The 14,119-nt window shown below is 39.0% G+C and overlaps 1 protein-coding gene across 1 annotated transcript in view; it reads left to right on the top strand.

The window, feature by feature from the left end:
• The first annotated feature begins 401 nt into the window (after nucleotides 1-401).
• Nucleotides 402-14,119, top strand: part of SLC30A8 (solute carrier family 30 member 8) — a 40,492-nt gene continuing 26,774 nt past the window's right edge. The window contains 2 exon segments of the mRNA XM_027561278.1: nucleotides 402-472; nucleotides 11,242-11,441. Of these exon segments, the coding sequence (XP_027417079.1) occupies nucleotides 402-472; nucleotides 11,242-11,441 (271 nt within the window).

Here is a 14,119-nt window from a genome sequence, read left to right as displayed (position 1 = left end):
ACTCAGGTGTGCTCTGCAGACCAACCCTCTACATCGTGATTAGTAGTTGACCCTTGAGCTCCTCTACCTCCCAGAAAGCACAACAGAATCAGGTATCATGGGAAGTACACACACACACACACACACAATCCATATGTTCCTACCTGCAGGAAACAAGTTTCTGTGGGTGAGAGAATGAGGCCAGGTGATATTTCAGAGTGTAATTTTAGCAGATCTATCAAGAACATTGATGTGGGAGGCTTCTTATTGTAATCCCGGTAAGTCTTTTCATTTTTCCTTTGGAAAGTGTGAGAATAATTGTAATGCTGCTTCGCTTCCAAAACTGGACAGTGAGTTAAAGAGCAGCAGCCGCAGACACAACAACAGTAACAACAGCAGCCAAAGCTTTTATCCTGGCCACCATGGAGTTTCTTGGAAGAACTTACCTTGTGAATGACAAAGCCACCAAGATGTACGCCTTCACACTAGACAGGTAACAGACATCTGATTCTGCTTCACAATTTTCTGTGTCCTGAATATTCACAAAGTCCCTAGATCCTACTGCTTCAGACTTGGAGACTTCTGCTGTTGCCACCCAGGGGCATTTTACAAAATTTTATCAACCCCTGATCGACTTGTATAACTTATATTCTGAAAAGGTCATACTCTGTATAGTTGATTTGATTCCTTACATATCCTGAGTGCATGAAGGATACATCTTATTAATATATTTTTATCTGCAGATTTTCTAAAAAAATTGATATATACAATCTAATGTGTTTACCTTTCTTTCCCTCAATTATTCCCACTTTTAAGATGATAAATTTTAGTAAATTATATTTAGAAAGAATTAAGGTTTTTTTCAGCTATGTGGCAAATTGTGGTTACACTGATCTTAACTGCTGTTTCCTTAATTACATAATATCATCATCAAATATTCACACCTAGAATAAATATAGCTGAGTTTAATGTTCTACCTAGCTCTAGTTCTTTTTATTATCTTCCACAGTGCCATGTGCAATGTATTCATTCATTTCCCCCTTATTTAGCAATTACTGGTTGAACACATCTGGATATATAATGAAAACAAAAACATTCCTAGTCACAGATCTCTGTCTTCTTGAAAGTTTGAGTCTAATGTAGAATGTGTTTGAGAAATAGGCAATTACAAAATGGCATGTGTTTATTCTAGGAGCATTCAGTAAGAATATCTCAAGGGAACCTAGGTCTTTGCTGGACTTTGGGAGCCAGAGAAAGCTTTTCAGCAGTGATAGACTGAGAATTGAAAAAGAAAAAGGAGTTAGAGTGAAGTTAGGGAAACTCTACATAGAAGGTAGGGTTACAAAAGTTTGCCTGATTGAGGTAATTTCCCGGTAAAGATAGAGGCAAATAAAATGAGATTTTGTTGCGTTTGGGGAATTCAGTCCAAGAGAAACGTACTCAGAATACATAGATAAATGAATGAGAATCTGTGTTAGGACTGGAATTTAAGAGAATACATACCCATAATAGTATGTTTAATGTTTTTGTGCATTCATGAAGCCAAATTAATATTCCAAAGAGTAGTGGCATTGTGTTTGATAGCATCAAATATTCGAGCAACTGCAAAGGGACTTTTCCTTAGGATATTTATAACTTTGCTTAAAAAATATACAATAAAGAATCTAGCACATTATCTCATATTGTAAGAATTATTTTTTCTTGGAAAATAATATTAGATGTGATTTATTGAGATCATAAACAATAAAGCCTCATGTTAGGTCAGCAGAAACTTTAAACAACAAATTGTTAACACTATGGACACTATTAATAGAGCATTTCTACATGGTGGAATTAATAGTATTTCCCTTCTCATTAAAATAGACCATTTAGCTCTCTGTGATGCAAATAAATCAACTGTTTATGGTTATAGGGTCTCATTCACCTCATATATGGGTACAGTTTTCAGGATACAGTGATGATAAAAACTGCCAAGCTCATTTTTACTTTCTTTTCAAATAGAAACAATAGAACCTATAGGACTCCTTGTTTTCACTGCCAAGGAAACTTTTAGCTGAGGTAGTATCAGTCCTCTAAGGGAAAGACGCATAGCTCTCTGTTCTTATGGCCTGATTCTCCCAAGGTTAGAGCCTGGTGGGGGAACTAAGATTCCATAAGCCACATGGGTGCTGCCAAAAACAACAAAAAATTCCAAAGACACTTGAACCTACATAACATTATTTATCCTAATCCCTCATTTTGCCACATAGGAAAGGGAATTCCAAAGAGAATAAATACCATTCTTAAGGCTGGATGTCTGATTATAGCAGAGTTGGGATGTGGACTCACACCTCCTGTTTGTAAATTCTGTTCCCCTCCCCTCCCACTCTCCTGCAGACACACTAAATACAAAGCAATAAAGTGCTGATGTACTGATATTTGCTATAACATGAATAAACCTTGAAAGCATTATGCTAAATGAGAGAAAACTACATAATGTACGGGTCTCTTTGTAGAAAATATCCAACATAGGTAATTTTATAAAGACAGAAAGTAGACTAGTGGTTTCTTGAGGTAGTACTGTCTGTGAGAAGATTGGGGATTTACTGGGTATGGAATTTCTTTTTGGGGTGATGAAAATGTTCTAAATTAGATTGTGGTGATGGTTGTTTGAGTGTGTGTTAGTTGCTCAGTCCAGTCTGACTTTTGCAACCCCATGGATTGTAGACTGCCAGTCTTCTCTGTCCATGGGATTCTCCAGACAAGAATACTGGGGTGGGTGCCATTCCCTTCTCCAGGGGAACTTCCCAACCCAGGTATTGGATGGAACTGGGATCTCCTGCATTGTAGGCAGATTTTTTTCATAATCTGAACCACCAGGGAAGCTCTATTTGGATATCATGTCCAACTCTTTGTGACCCCATGGACCATAGCCTGCCAGGCTTCTCTGTCCATGGGGATTCTCCAGGCAAGAATACCGGAGTGGGTAGCCATTCCCTTCTCCAGGGGATCTTCTCAACCCAGGGATCAAACCCAGGTCTCCCATATTGCAGGTGGATTCTTTACTGTCTGAGCCACCAGGGAAGCCCAAGAATACTGGAGCAGGTAGTCTATCCTTTTTCTAGGGGATCTTCCCATTCCAGGAATCCAACTGGAGTCTCCTGCATTGCAGGCAGATTCTTTACTAACTGAGCCACCAGGGAAGCAGCCTATTTGGTTATGAATATACATATATATAAGGTTTCAGTGAGATGGGTGGAAAATTGTTTTGAGTGACTATATTACTTATTTAAAACTAAACTTTGAAAACCAGTCACTCTCAATAGCTTGAAGCGCTTAATTAAAATACACTTACATCTATAGTCTCTCAACTTTCCCATATACCATTCTTCTTAACCTTTCCTCTCCCAGTCACTGCCCATGACACCACACGGCCTCTGTTACTGTCGGCTGGTTTGCCATGTCCCCCCTCTGCTAGGACATAAAGCTTCTTAGATCAAGAGCTTTGTTTGTATCAAGGACATGGTATCATTAGCACCTTTGATGGGGCATTTGTATGGTAGACATGCAATACATTTGTTGAATGGATGAATACATGAAGTGGTGGAATGTCATGGTGGGACCTAAGCTTTTATTTCCTCTCCCAACAGGACTAGTGATTTGAGGTTCTTGGGAAAAGTAATGTTAAAGTACAAAAACAAAGTGATTTTATGTAGTCAACGTATAAATAAGAAGTTAAAAAATTATCTAGTTGGCCAAAAATGTTGAAAAATCTATTTGGCCAGCCCGATATTACCAGTTCCACTTCAAAGGTATAGAGACAAAAACGTTAACCTCTAAAACCAAATGAAAATAAGACACAAATTAAAAAAGAATGATTCTCCAAGGTCACAAAATAAAGCTCCACTCTTTAATTCCTTTTTAAAGGGATGAACTCAAAGTTCTAGACTACTGATACCAAATTTTCTAATATTTTGTTATTTTTCTTCTCTGTTTCTACCTCCCCCCCGCCCGCCTTTTTTTTTCTCTTTGATACTACAGTAAATTTCTTTGCTCTACTCTATTGCTCCTGCTCTTCAAAGCCTCAGCCATATTTGAATGGGTGGGAATTCTGGTGATTTACTCCTTGACAGATTCACATTTCATTTTTAATATATTCTAGCATTTGCTTTCTAGAACCTATGTTTTAAAATTCTTAGAATTTGCATCACTTTCAGACTGAGGGCCTGTCCTACGTCTAGAGATAGTTAGATCACTTCGGTCTTATGAGACGATGAGGAATATATTTTAACTTCGGTCTTTAACTTCTTTTGGAATTGTAGACCCTTTGGGGAGTTCAGTGAAGATGGTGGGCTCCTGCCTCTCCCCACAAAACACATACATATACATGTATGAACACACTGCATCCAATTTCAGTACCACTTTTGGATTTCTGGCCTAGCACTTCAAGAAACAATCTCAGCTCCTGTCCTTGTCTAGGACAAGGTAGCAGTATTAAAAGTAAAAACTGGCCAGGTTTTGTGCACTTTTCCTCTTGTGGCATTGCACACAGGCTGTGCCTCTGGTAGGAGTCCTGTCATGCTCTGCCTTCAAAAATGCTCCAAGGTAAGTTCACTCACCACCTGGTTTTCTCTGCCTACAAGGTTATGAAAAACAGAAAATAAAGCAAGGTAAACCAGTGTTCATACGAACAATGCCAGAACATTCGGTGACCCTGTCCGTCTCACACTGCCTTCTCAGCACAAGGAAAAAGGAAGCCTCCACCATGCTCTCCTATTAGTTCTCTGGCTCCTCTGAGTCAATGACCATCGGTGACTAACATTACTATGCTATAGGGTTGCTAATTACCAGAGTGTATCACATTACAAAGGTGGAAATCTATAGATATAGGAACTGTATGTGTCTTTTGCCAAACGGTTCTTATTTCAATTAGATTATTCAGAATTCTTCAAAATCCTGAGTGCTATTAACATTACCAGCAAAAACATTCTGAAGCCAATTTGTCAACATACATGAAATTCCTTAAAAATGTAGATATTCTTTAACCAAGTAATTCCCCTTTCAGGATTACATTTTGAGGAAATAATAATATATTGAGTAAAGATTAAATATAAGAATATGAATCACAGAAGAGCTTATACAAGCAAATAATTATGAGTCAATTATTCAATTTTAGGAAATATTGTGACATATCTATACTAAATATAATGTTCTCTATATTGAACTAATGATGTAGAATATTTAATAAATTGAGAAAACGTTAATAATATATACAGCTAAAAATTAGGTCCCAAAGCTGTATCTTTGGTGGAATCCCCAGCCCACCCCTACTGAGTTGCAGTCATGTGATCTGGTTAGAGTTTACCCCACTCTCAGTTCTAGGAGTCAGTGTGGTTGGGTTTAGCCAGTCTTCTGGCTGTAACAAGGTCTAAGCCAATTAGCCCATCCATATTCCTCTGGCTTTACAGGCTGGCCAAATCAGGATGCAACTCAGGACTCCTGTTTAGCAGTTGGGAGAATGAACACTCTTTCTCCCTGTATAAGAAAATACGAGTACACAGTCCTGATTACCGTGGGCAACTGTTCCACTTTATGATAAAAGTTAAGCCTGCAGTAAGAGTAGTAGAGAACTGCAGAGCAATGGCTCTGGAGCTTTGATAAATCAGGCCTGATGCCTCTAGATGTTTTCAGCTGCAAAACCAATAATCCCCATGTACTGATCTACCTAGCATGAGCTTTGTTTTCTGTACTTGCAATGAAAAACATTCTAATTAATATGGACTCGAAAAAAAAAGTGAATCACAACAAACTCTGAAAAATTCTTAAAGAGATGGGAATACCAGACTACTTTGTCTCCTGAGAAACAGGAAGTTAGACTATTAACTATTTAACAGGAAGCTAAATAGTTAGAAGATGCTTCTAACTATTGCTATAGTTAGAACTAGACATGGAACAACTGACTGGTTCAAAATTGGCAAAGGAGTATGTCAAGGCTGTATATTGTCATCCTGCTTATTTAACTTGCATGCAGAGTACATCATACGAAATGCCAGACTGGATGAATCACAAGTTGAAATCAACAGTTCTGGGAGAAATATCAACAACCTCAAGATATGCAGATATTATCACTCTAATGGCGGAAAGTGAAGAAGAACTAAAGAGCCTCTTAATGAAGGTGAAATAAGAGAGTGAAAATGCTGGCTTGAAACTCAACAGTCAAAAAACTAAGATTATGGCATCCAGTCCCATCAATGCATGGAAAATAGAAGGGGAAAAAGTGGAAACAGTGACAGATTTATTTTCTTGGGCTCCAAAATCACTGTGGATGGTGACTGCAGCCATGAAATTAGAAGGTGCTTGCTCTTTGGAAGAAAAGCTATGAGGAATCTAGACATCATATTAAAAAGCAGAGACATCACTCGCCAACAAAGGTCTGTATAGTCAAAGAAGTGAAAGTGTGAGTCTCCCAGTCATGTCTGAATCTTTGCAATCCCATGGACTATAGCCTGCCAGGCTCCTCTTTCCATGGAGTCATCCAAGCAAGAATACTGGAATGGGCTGCCATTTCCTTCTCCAGAGGATCTTCCCAAACTAGGGATCGAATCTGGGTCTCCTGCATTGCAGGCAGATTCTTTACCATCTGAGCCACCAGGGAAGCCCTAGTGAGCTTAGTCAATGCTATGGTTTTTCCAATAGTCATGTACGGATGTGAGAGTTGGACCATAAACAGGCTGAGTGCTGAAGAATTGATGCTTTCAAATTGTGGTGCTGGAGAAGACTCTTGAGAGGTCCCTTGAGAGGCTGCAAGATGAAACCAGTCAATCTTAAAGGAAATCAACCCTGAATATTCATTGGAAGGACTGATACTGAAGCTGAAGCTCCAATACTTTGGTCACCTGATGTGAAGAGCTGACTCACTGGAAAAAACCTGATGCTGGGAAAGATTGAAGGCAAAAGGAGAAGGGTGTGGCAGAGGATGAGATGGTTAGATAGTATCACCGACTCAATGGACATGAATTTGAGCAAACTCCAGGAGATGGTGGAGGACAGAGGAGCCTGGTGTGCTACAGTCCATGGGGTCACAAAGTGTTGGACACGACTTAGTGGGTGAATGACAGCAACAACTAAGTTAAAAAAGTGTGTTTATGTATTACAAAGCTAAACAAAACTATCAATAGTATTTGTCTCTTGGAAGTATGTTTATTAGTGATTTTTCCCTCTGTTTTGTACCTTTTTGTAATTCCAGTTTTTCTATAATGAATATGTATGCTGTTTTATTCAGAAAAATATATAATGATAATTAGAATTATACTCAAGAAAATTAGAGATACCAAAGGAACATTTCATGCAAAAATGGGCTCAATAAAGGACAGAAATGGTATGGACCTAACAGAAGCAGAAGATATTAAGAAGAGGTGGCAAGAATACACAGAAGAACATACAAAAAAGATCTTCATGACCCAGATAATCATGATGGTGTGATCATGCACCTAGAGCTAAGACATCCTGGAATGCGAAGTCAAGTGGGCCTTAAAAAGCATCACTACGAACAAAGCTAGTGGAGGTGATGGAATTCCAGTTGAGCTATTCCAAATCCTGAAAGATGATGCTGTGAAAGTTCTGCACTCAATATGCCAGCAAATTTGGAAAACTCAGCAGTGGCCACAGGACTGGAAAAGGTCAGTTTTCATTCCAATCCCAAAGAAAGGCAATGCCAAAGAATGCTCAAACTACTGCACAATTGCACTCATCTCACATGCTAGTAAAGTAATGCTCAAAATTCTCCAAGCCAGGCTTCAGCAATACGTGAACCATGAACTTCCAGATGTTCAAGTTGGTTTTAGAAAAGGCAGAGGAACCAGAGATCGAATTGCCAACATCCGCTGGATCATGGAAAAAGGAAGAGAGTTCCAGAAAAACATCTACTTCTGCTTTATTGACTATGCCAAAGCCTTTGACTGTGTGGATCACAATAAACTGTGGAAAATTCTGAAAGAGATGGGAATAGCAGACCACCTGACCTGCCTCTTGAGAAACCTATATGCAGGTCAGGAAGCAACAGTTAGAACCGGACATGGAACAACAGACTGGCTCCAAATAGGAAAAGGAGTACGTCAAGGCTGTATATTGTCACCCTGCTTATTTAACTTCTATGCAGAGTACATCATGAGAAATCCTGGGCTGGAAGAAGCACAAGCTGGAATCAAGATTGCTGGGAGAAATATCAATAACCTGAGATATACAGATGACACCACCCTTATGGCAGAAAGTGAAGAGGAACTAAAAAGCCTGTTGCTGAAAGTGAAAGAGGAGAGTGACATAGTTGGCTTAAAGCTCAACATTCAGAAAACGAAGATCATGGCATCTGGTCCCATCACTTGGTGGGAAATAGATGGGGAAACAGTGTCAGACGTTATTTTTTTGGGCTCTAAAATCACTGCAGATGGTGACTGCAGCCATGAAATTAAAAGACGCTTACTCCTTGGAAAGAAAGTTATGACCAACCTAGATAGCATATTCAAAAGCAGAGACATTACTTTGCCAACAAAGGTCTGTCTAGTCAAGGCTATGGTTTTTCCAGTGCTCGTGTATGGATGTGAAAGTTGGACTGTGAAGAAAGCTGAGTGCCGAAGAATTGATGCTTTTGAACTGTGGTGTTGGAGAAGACTCTTGAGAGTCCCTTGGACTGCAAGGAGATCCGACCAGTCCATCCTAAAGGAGATCTGTCCTGGGTGTTCTTTGGAAGGAATGATTCTAAAGCTGAAACTCCAGTACTTTGGCCACCTCACACGAAGAGTTGACTTATTGGAAAAGACTCTGATGCTGGGAGGGATTAGGGGCAGGAGGAGAAGGGGACGACAGAGGATGAGATGGCTGGATGGCATCACTGACTGGATGGACATGAGTTTGGGTGAACTCCGGGGTTTGTGATGGACAGGGAGGCCTGCCGTGCTGCAGGTCATGAGGTCGCAAAGAGTTGGACATGACTGAGTGACTGAACTGAACTGAACTGAGAATTACAATCATAAATATCATTTAAGCCAAAGCCATCAGATCTTTTTTCTGGATGGTGATAAGAGGAAAATAATTTATTTCTATCTTTATGCCTTTCAAAGCCATGAATGCAAGTTCTTCTAAGAATCTTATTAATGCCTTCTAATAAGTTTAGTAAAACCATAAGCCTGAGTAGTTCGAGATGACTGTGGAGGTAAACTTTGGTTTTAAGCGTACTGATGTTTAGATAGAGAGGCAATGTGGGCACAGTGCAAACAAGGCTGAGCTTGGAGTCCCAGCTCTGCCATTTCCCAGCTATCTGACCTCAGGAAATCACTTAAAGTCTCTGAATCCTAGTTACTTCAGTAAGAAATGTGTTGTTTGTTGTTTAGTTGTTCAGTTGTGTCTGATCTTTTGTGACCCCGTAGACTGTAACCGACAGGCTCCTCTCTGTGGCACTGGGTTAATGTCATCTACAATCTTTGCATCTGTGAAATTCTATATTTCTATAAATGGTTCCATATTTCTATGAATTCTTTATACTTGAATAGAACAAAAATGCACTACCTCTTTTGGGAAGTACAAGTAGGTTTAACTCTCATGGGGCTTCCCTAGTGGCTCAGTGGTAAAGAATCGGCTTGTCAAATGCAGGAGATGTGAGTTTGATACCTGGGTTGCGAAGATCCCCTGGAGAAGGAAATGGAAAACCACTCCAGTATTCTTGTCTGGGAAATCCCATGGAGAGAGGAGCCTGGTGGGCTACAGTCCAAGGGGTCTCAAAGGAGTCTGACATGACTTAGCGGCTAAAGAACAACAACAACAAACTCTCATTACAATTTTGATAGATTGGTAGAGATTTCTACAAAGCTGTGTTAAGGGTCCATATGGATTCAGCAGGAAAAAGTGCTTATAACCTATTAACAATGTGACTGTTGGGAAGAAGGACAGTGATGGCATGCCACAGTGAGTATTTCCATCACCAGGCTGGCTCATACACACATTACTCATTAATAGTAATAATAATGTCATCACTGCCCCTTTCTAAATTTATAGCAGTGCCCAAAATCTTTTCAGTGAAGTAGCTGGGAAGGAAACGAATCAAACTGTATTTGCTTCCTTTCTCCTTTTTTTTTTTTTTTTTGATCTCTTTTAAAAAATGAATTTATCTTTGGCTGAACTGGGTATTCCTTGCTGCGTGCAAGCTTTCTCTAGTTGCAGCGATCGGGGGCTACTCCTTGTTGCAGGTACGTAGGCTTTTTTTTTTTTTTTCCTTCATTGTGGTGGCTTCTATTGTTGCGGTGGGTTCTCTTGTTGTGGAGCATGGGCTTTAGGGTGCTTGGGCTCAGTAGTTGTAGCTCGCAAGCTTAGATGCCCCACTGCACGTGGAATCTTCCTGGACCAGGGATTAAATCTATGTGCCCTGAATTGTTAGGCAGATTCTCAACCACTGGACCACCAGGGAAGTCCCTCGTTTGCTCCCTCTTAATTAGAGCTGTGGGTGTGTGTGAGTGCTTAGTTGCTTCAGTCATGCCTATGACCCTATGGACTGTAGCCCACCAGGCTCCTCTGTCCATAGCATTCTCCAGGCAAGAATACTGGAGTGGGTTGCCATGCCCTCCTCCAGGGGATCTTCCTGAGCCGGGGATCAAACTTGCATCTGCCTGCGTCTCCTGCATTGCAAGCAGATTCTTTTACACACTGAGTCACCTTGGAAGCCCTAATCAGGGGTTCAGTTCAGTTCAGTCACTCAGTTGTGTCCGACTCTTTGCGACCCCATGAATTGCAGACGCCAGGCCTCCCTGAGTTCACTTGAACTCACGACCATCGAGTCGGTGATGCCATCCAGCCATCTCATCCTCTGTCATCCCCTTCTCCTCCTGCCTCTAATCCCTCCCAGCATCAGAGTCTTTTCCAATGAGTCAACTCTTCGCATGAGGTTGCCAAAGTATTGGAGTTTCAGCTTTAGCATCATTCCTTCCAAAGAATTCCCAGGACTGATCTCCTTTAGAATGGACTGGTTGGATCTCCTTGCAGTCCAAGGGACTCTCAAGAGTCACTAAATATGAGTTTGCTTACATAAAAACAAAACTTTCTTGAAACTGAGAATTCAGAAGAGAATGTCTTGCTTGTTCCTTACACTGGATGTTTCACCTGGAAGGAGCTGTGAATTCTAAGTTCCGAGCTAGTCAGCAAATGTCCTCGTAGCTGTTCTGAGAATGCGTAGGGCTGTCAGTGAGAAGTTTGTTTGCAACCATGTTGGCTTCTTGCTTCTGTCAAACTCCTCCACAGCCTGGAACTCCAGCAGAAACCCTTGAATAAAGATCAGTGTCGTGGAGAAAAGCCAGAGGAGCTGGAGGCAGGAGCCATCCATCACTGCCACCACTACCGCAAGGCCACAGAGGACAGGGCGCAGGAGCAAACCTGCGCCAAGTGGAAGCTCCGCGCTGCTTCAGGAGGATGCTTAGTTTTCATGATTGCAGAGGTCGTGGGTGAGTACTTCTCAAAACGTCTCCAATTAAACAAGCAAACAAACGAAACCCCCGCATCATTACAGGAGGGTTGTCTAAACTGTTTCTTTTAAAAAGAGACTAAGTATTTTCTGTACACTTAAAGTAACAATATGCTCATTGTAGATAAGTTGGAAAATAGAAGGAAGCAAAATAATATTCATCAAAATCCTACAATTGAATGATAATCTCCAATAACATTATGGAGTATTTTTGTACAATATATTTTCTATTCATAGCTCACACATTTTTAAAATATAACTGAGAGCATGGTGAATGCTTTTTGCCATGCCATCAAATAATCTTCAAAAAACATTTCTATGCCTGAACAATATTCTATAATATGCTCTTGTGATTTTCATAACCATCTCTCCATTGTTAGAAATTTAGGGAGTTTTTTGCCTGTTTATGGACAATGATGCAGTGAAAAATCTTGAATAAAACTGCCTGCTTTTCTGGTTTATCCCTTCAAAGAGATTCCTGAAAGTGGAAATTGTTAGTTGAAGAATATGAATATTTTTATTACTTCTTTGAGCACATTGTCAAACTGCTATCTAGAAAGCTTAAAACAATTCCTGGGTCTGCCACCTTTGCAGAATGACTCTCTCCAAATCATTACTAGAATTTATTTCAATCTTTCAAAAATCTTTGCTAATGTATAGATGAATATGCTTTAATATGCATTCCTTTTATTTTTACTGTTAATATTATTTGCATGTTTATTAGTGATCTCTATTTCCCTCTGCTAATGTATTAGTGATCTGTATTTTGTCAGATACTTTGTAATTCTCTATATTGATCTCTGGGAGCTCTTTATATATTAGGATCTTAAACTTCTGTTACATTTGTTATAAGCACTATTCTAATTTGTCATTTACTTTTTTAAAATTTTGGTTTAATTTTTGGTTTGCCTTAGAGAAGTTTCCAATTTTATATAGGTAATTCTATCAAACATTTCATTTTGAACTGATTTATTTTATTATAGTAGTCTTCCACTATTTTAGTGCTTAGTAAGCCTTTCCTATCTATGGAGAAGATAAATATCACTGTGTTGTTCAATTTTTCACATTTAATTTTAAATCGATATGAAATTATATATGCTCTCAGGATTGAAAATTCTCTTTCTAACGAGCTAACAAAGATTTCGGCATCATTTATGGAATAGTTCATTATTTCCTCCATTGATTTTTCGCCATATTACTTTTTTATTTTCTTTAAATTTATTGTTAATTGGAGGATAATTGCTGTACAATGCGTTGGTTTCTGCTGAACAACAACGTGAATCAGCCATAAGTAGACATACATCACCTCCCTCTTGAACTTAATAGAGTTCGGTTCTGAGGTGTTTTATTGACCTGTGTTGCTGATCTGTCAGCAGTTAACATATTAATGTAGGTTTACATGTTGTAATGTCTGTTGTTCTTCCCTCATTATGCTTTAACAGGAAAAAATGCATAAAGCTGTTCACTCCTGTTTATTATTCTAATTGAACATGAAAATAATTTTGTTCAGCTTCCTTCAAAATTTAATTATGATTTCATTGTATATGAATTAATTTGGGAACACAAATCTTCTTAAAATACTCAGTTTTTCCTTCTGGGAATATGGTATGTTTCCCCATTTACCCCAGTACTCTACATCTCTCTTCAAGGTTCTGTGGTTTTAGCTTGCTTGTTTAAAGACATGGCCAATCTATTTCTTGCAAGGTTTATAGTAGTTTTGTGTGTTTGGTTTATTCTTTCCAGAGGTGAGTGGGGTCTCCCTTTTCTCACGTCCTGCTTTGTAGATCATTACTTATTGTATTTTGGAAAGTTTTCATTTTGTATATTCACTTTGAATTCGATAATGTATTTGAACTATTGCCATTCCAAATGTATCTCAGTTAATTTTCCTTGTTCCTGTCATCCCTCCTCCCCATCCCATGAGATAACCCTCTTTTGTTCAAAGATGTTTATTTCTCCTTGCTTTCAATAGTTACTTCTCTTCTGTATGTTTCATAATTTTATCATGTTAAATAATGTTAAATCAAGTCATACGTTCAACTATTTAACTGTTAAGTGAAATATTTTCTGAGGGGTTAAGTATTTTTATTATGTTAACAAAGTATTCTTCTTCTCCTCCTAGTTTTTTAATGGTTAACAAATAATCAAGGATGAGTATTGCCTTTTAATCAAAAACCTTTTAAGTTCATTCTGTTTTAAAACGTTTGGCCTATTGTCGATGTGCATTGTATTAAGAGACACCATGCATTTCTGACATTATGATGACAACAGCTAATATTTATTTATGCTTACTATGTGCTGGGAGCTGCGATGAGTGCTTTCCATGAAGTACCTTACTTAACCTTGATGACATTCCTGAGAGATAGGTCCTATTATAAATTGCAGTTTATAGACCATAAATCTGAAGCACAAAGAGTAAAGTATTGACTTTAGTAACATACCTATCAGTGGCAGGCAGTTTGAATCCAGAGCTTATGTTCTTAGGCTCCCATATGGTGCCTCTGAACTTGACTTGGTGGACCATCCTCTCAATGCCTTGCTCAATCTGAGTCACTGATCCTTTTGTTGGGATTTTTATACCTTTTTTCGTCATTGAAATTTAACTATAGCTTTCTATTTGGAACTACTTTTCTAGGTTTTTGAATCTGAATTATGCAT

Source organism: Bos indicus x Bos taurus, chromosome 14 (genome assembly GCF_003369695.1).
Source record: "Bos indicus x Bos taurus breed Angus x Brahman F1 hybrid chromosome 14, Bos_hybrid_MaternalHap_v2.0, whole genome shotgun sequence".
Taxonomy (NCBI): Eukaryota; Metazoa; Chordata; class Mammalia; order Artiodactyla; family Bovidae; genus Bos; species Bos indicus x Bos taurus.
This window is presented reverse-complemented; position numbering and strand designations above follow the sequence as displayed.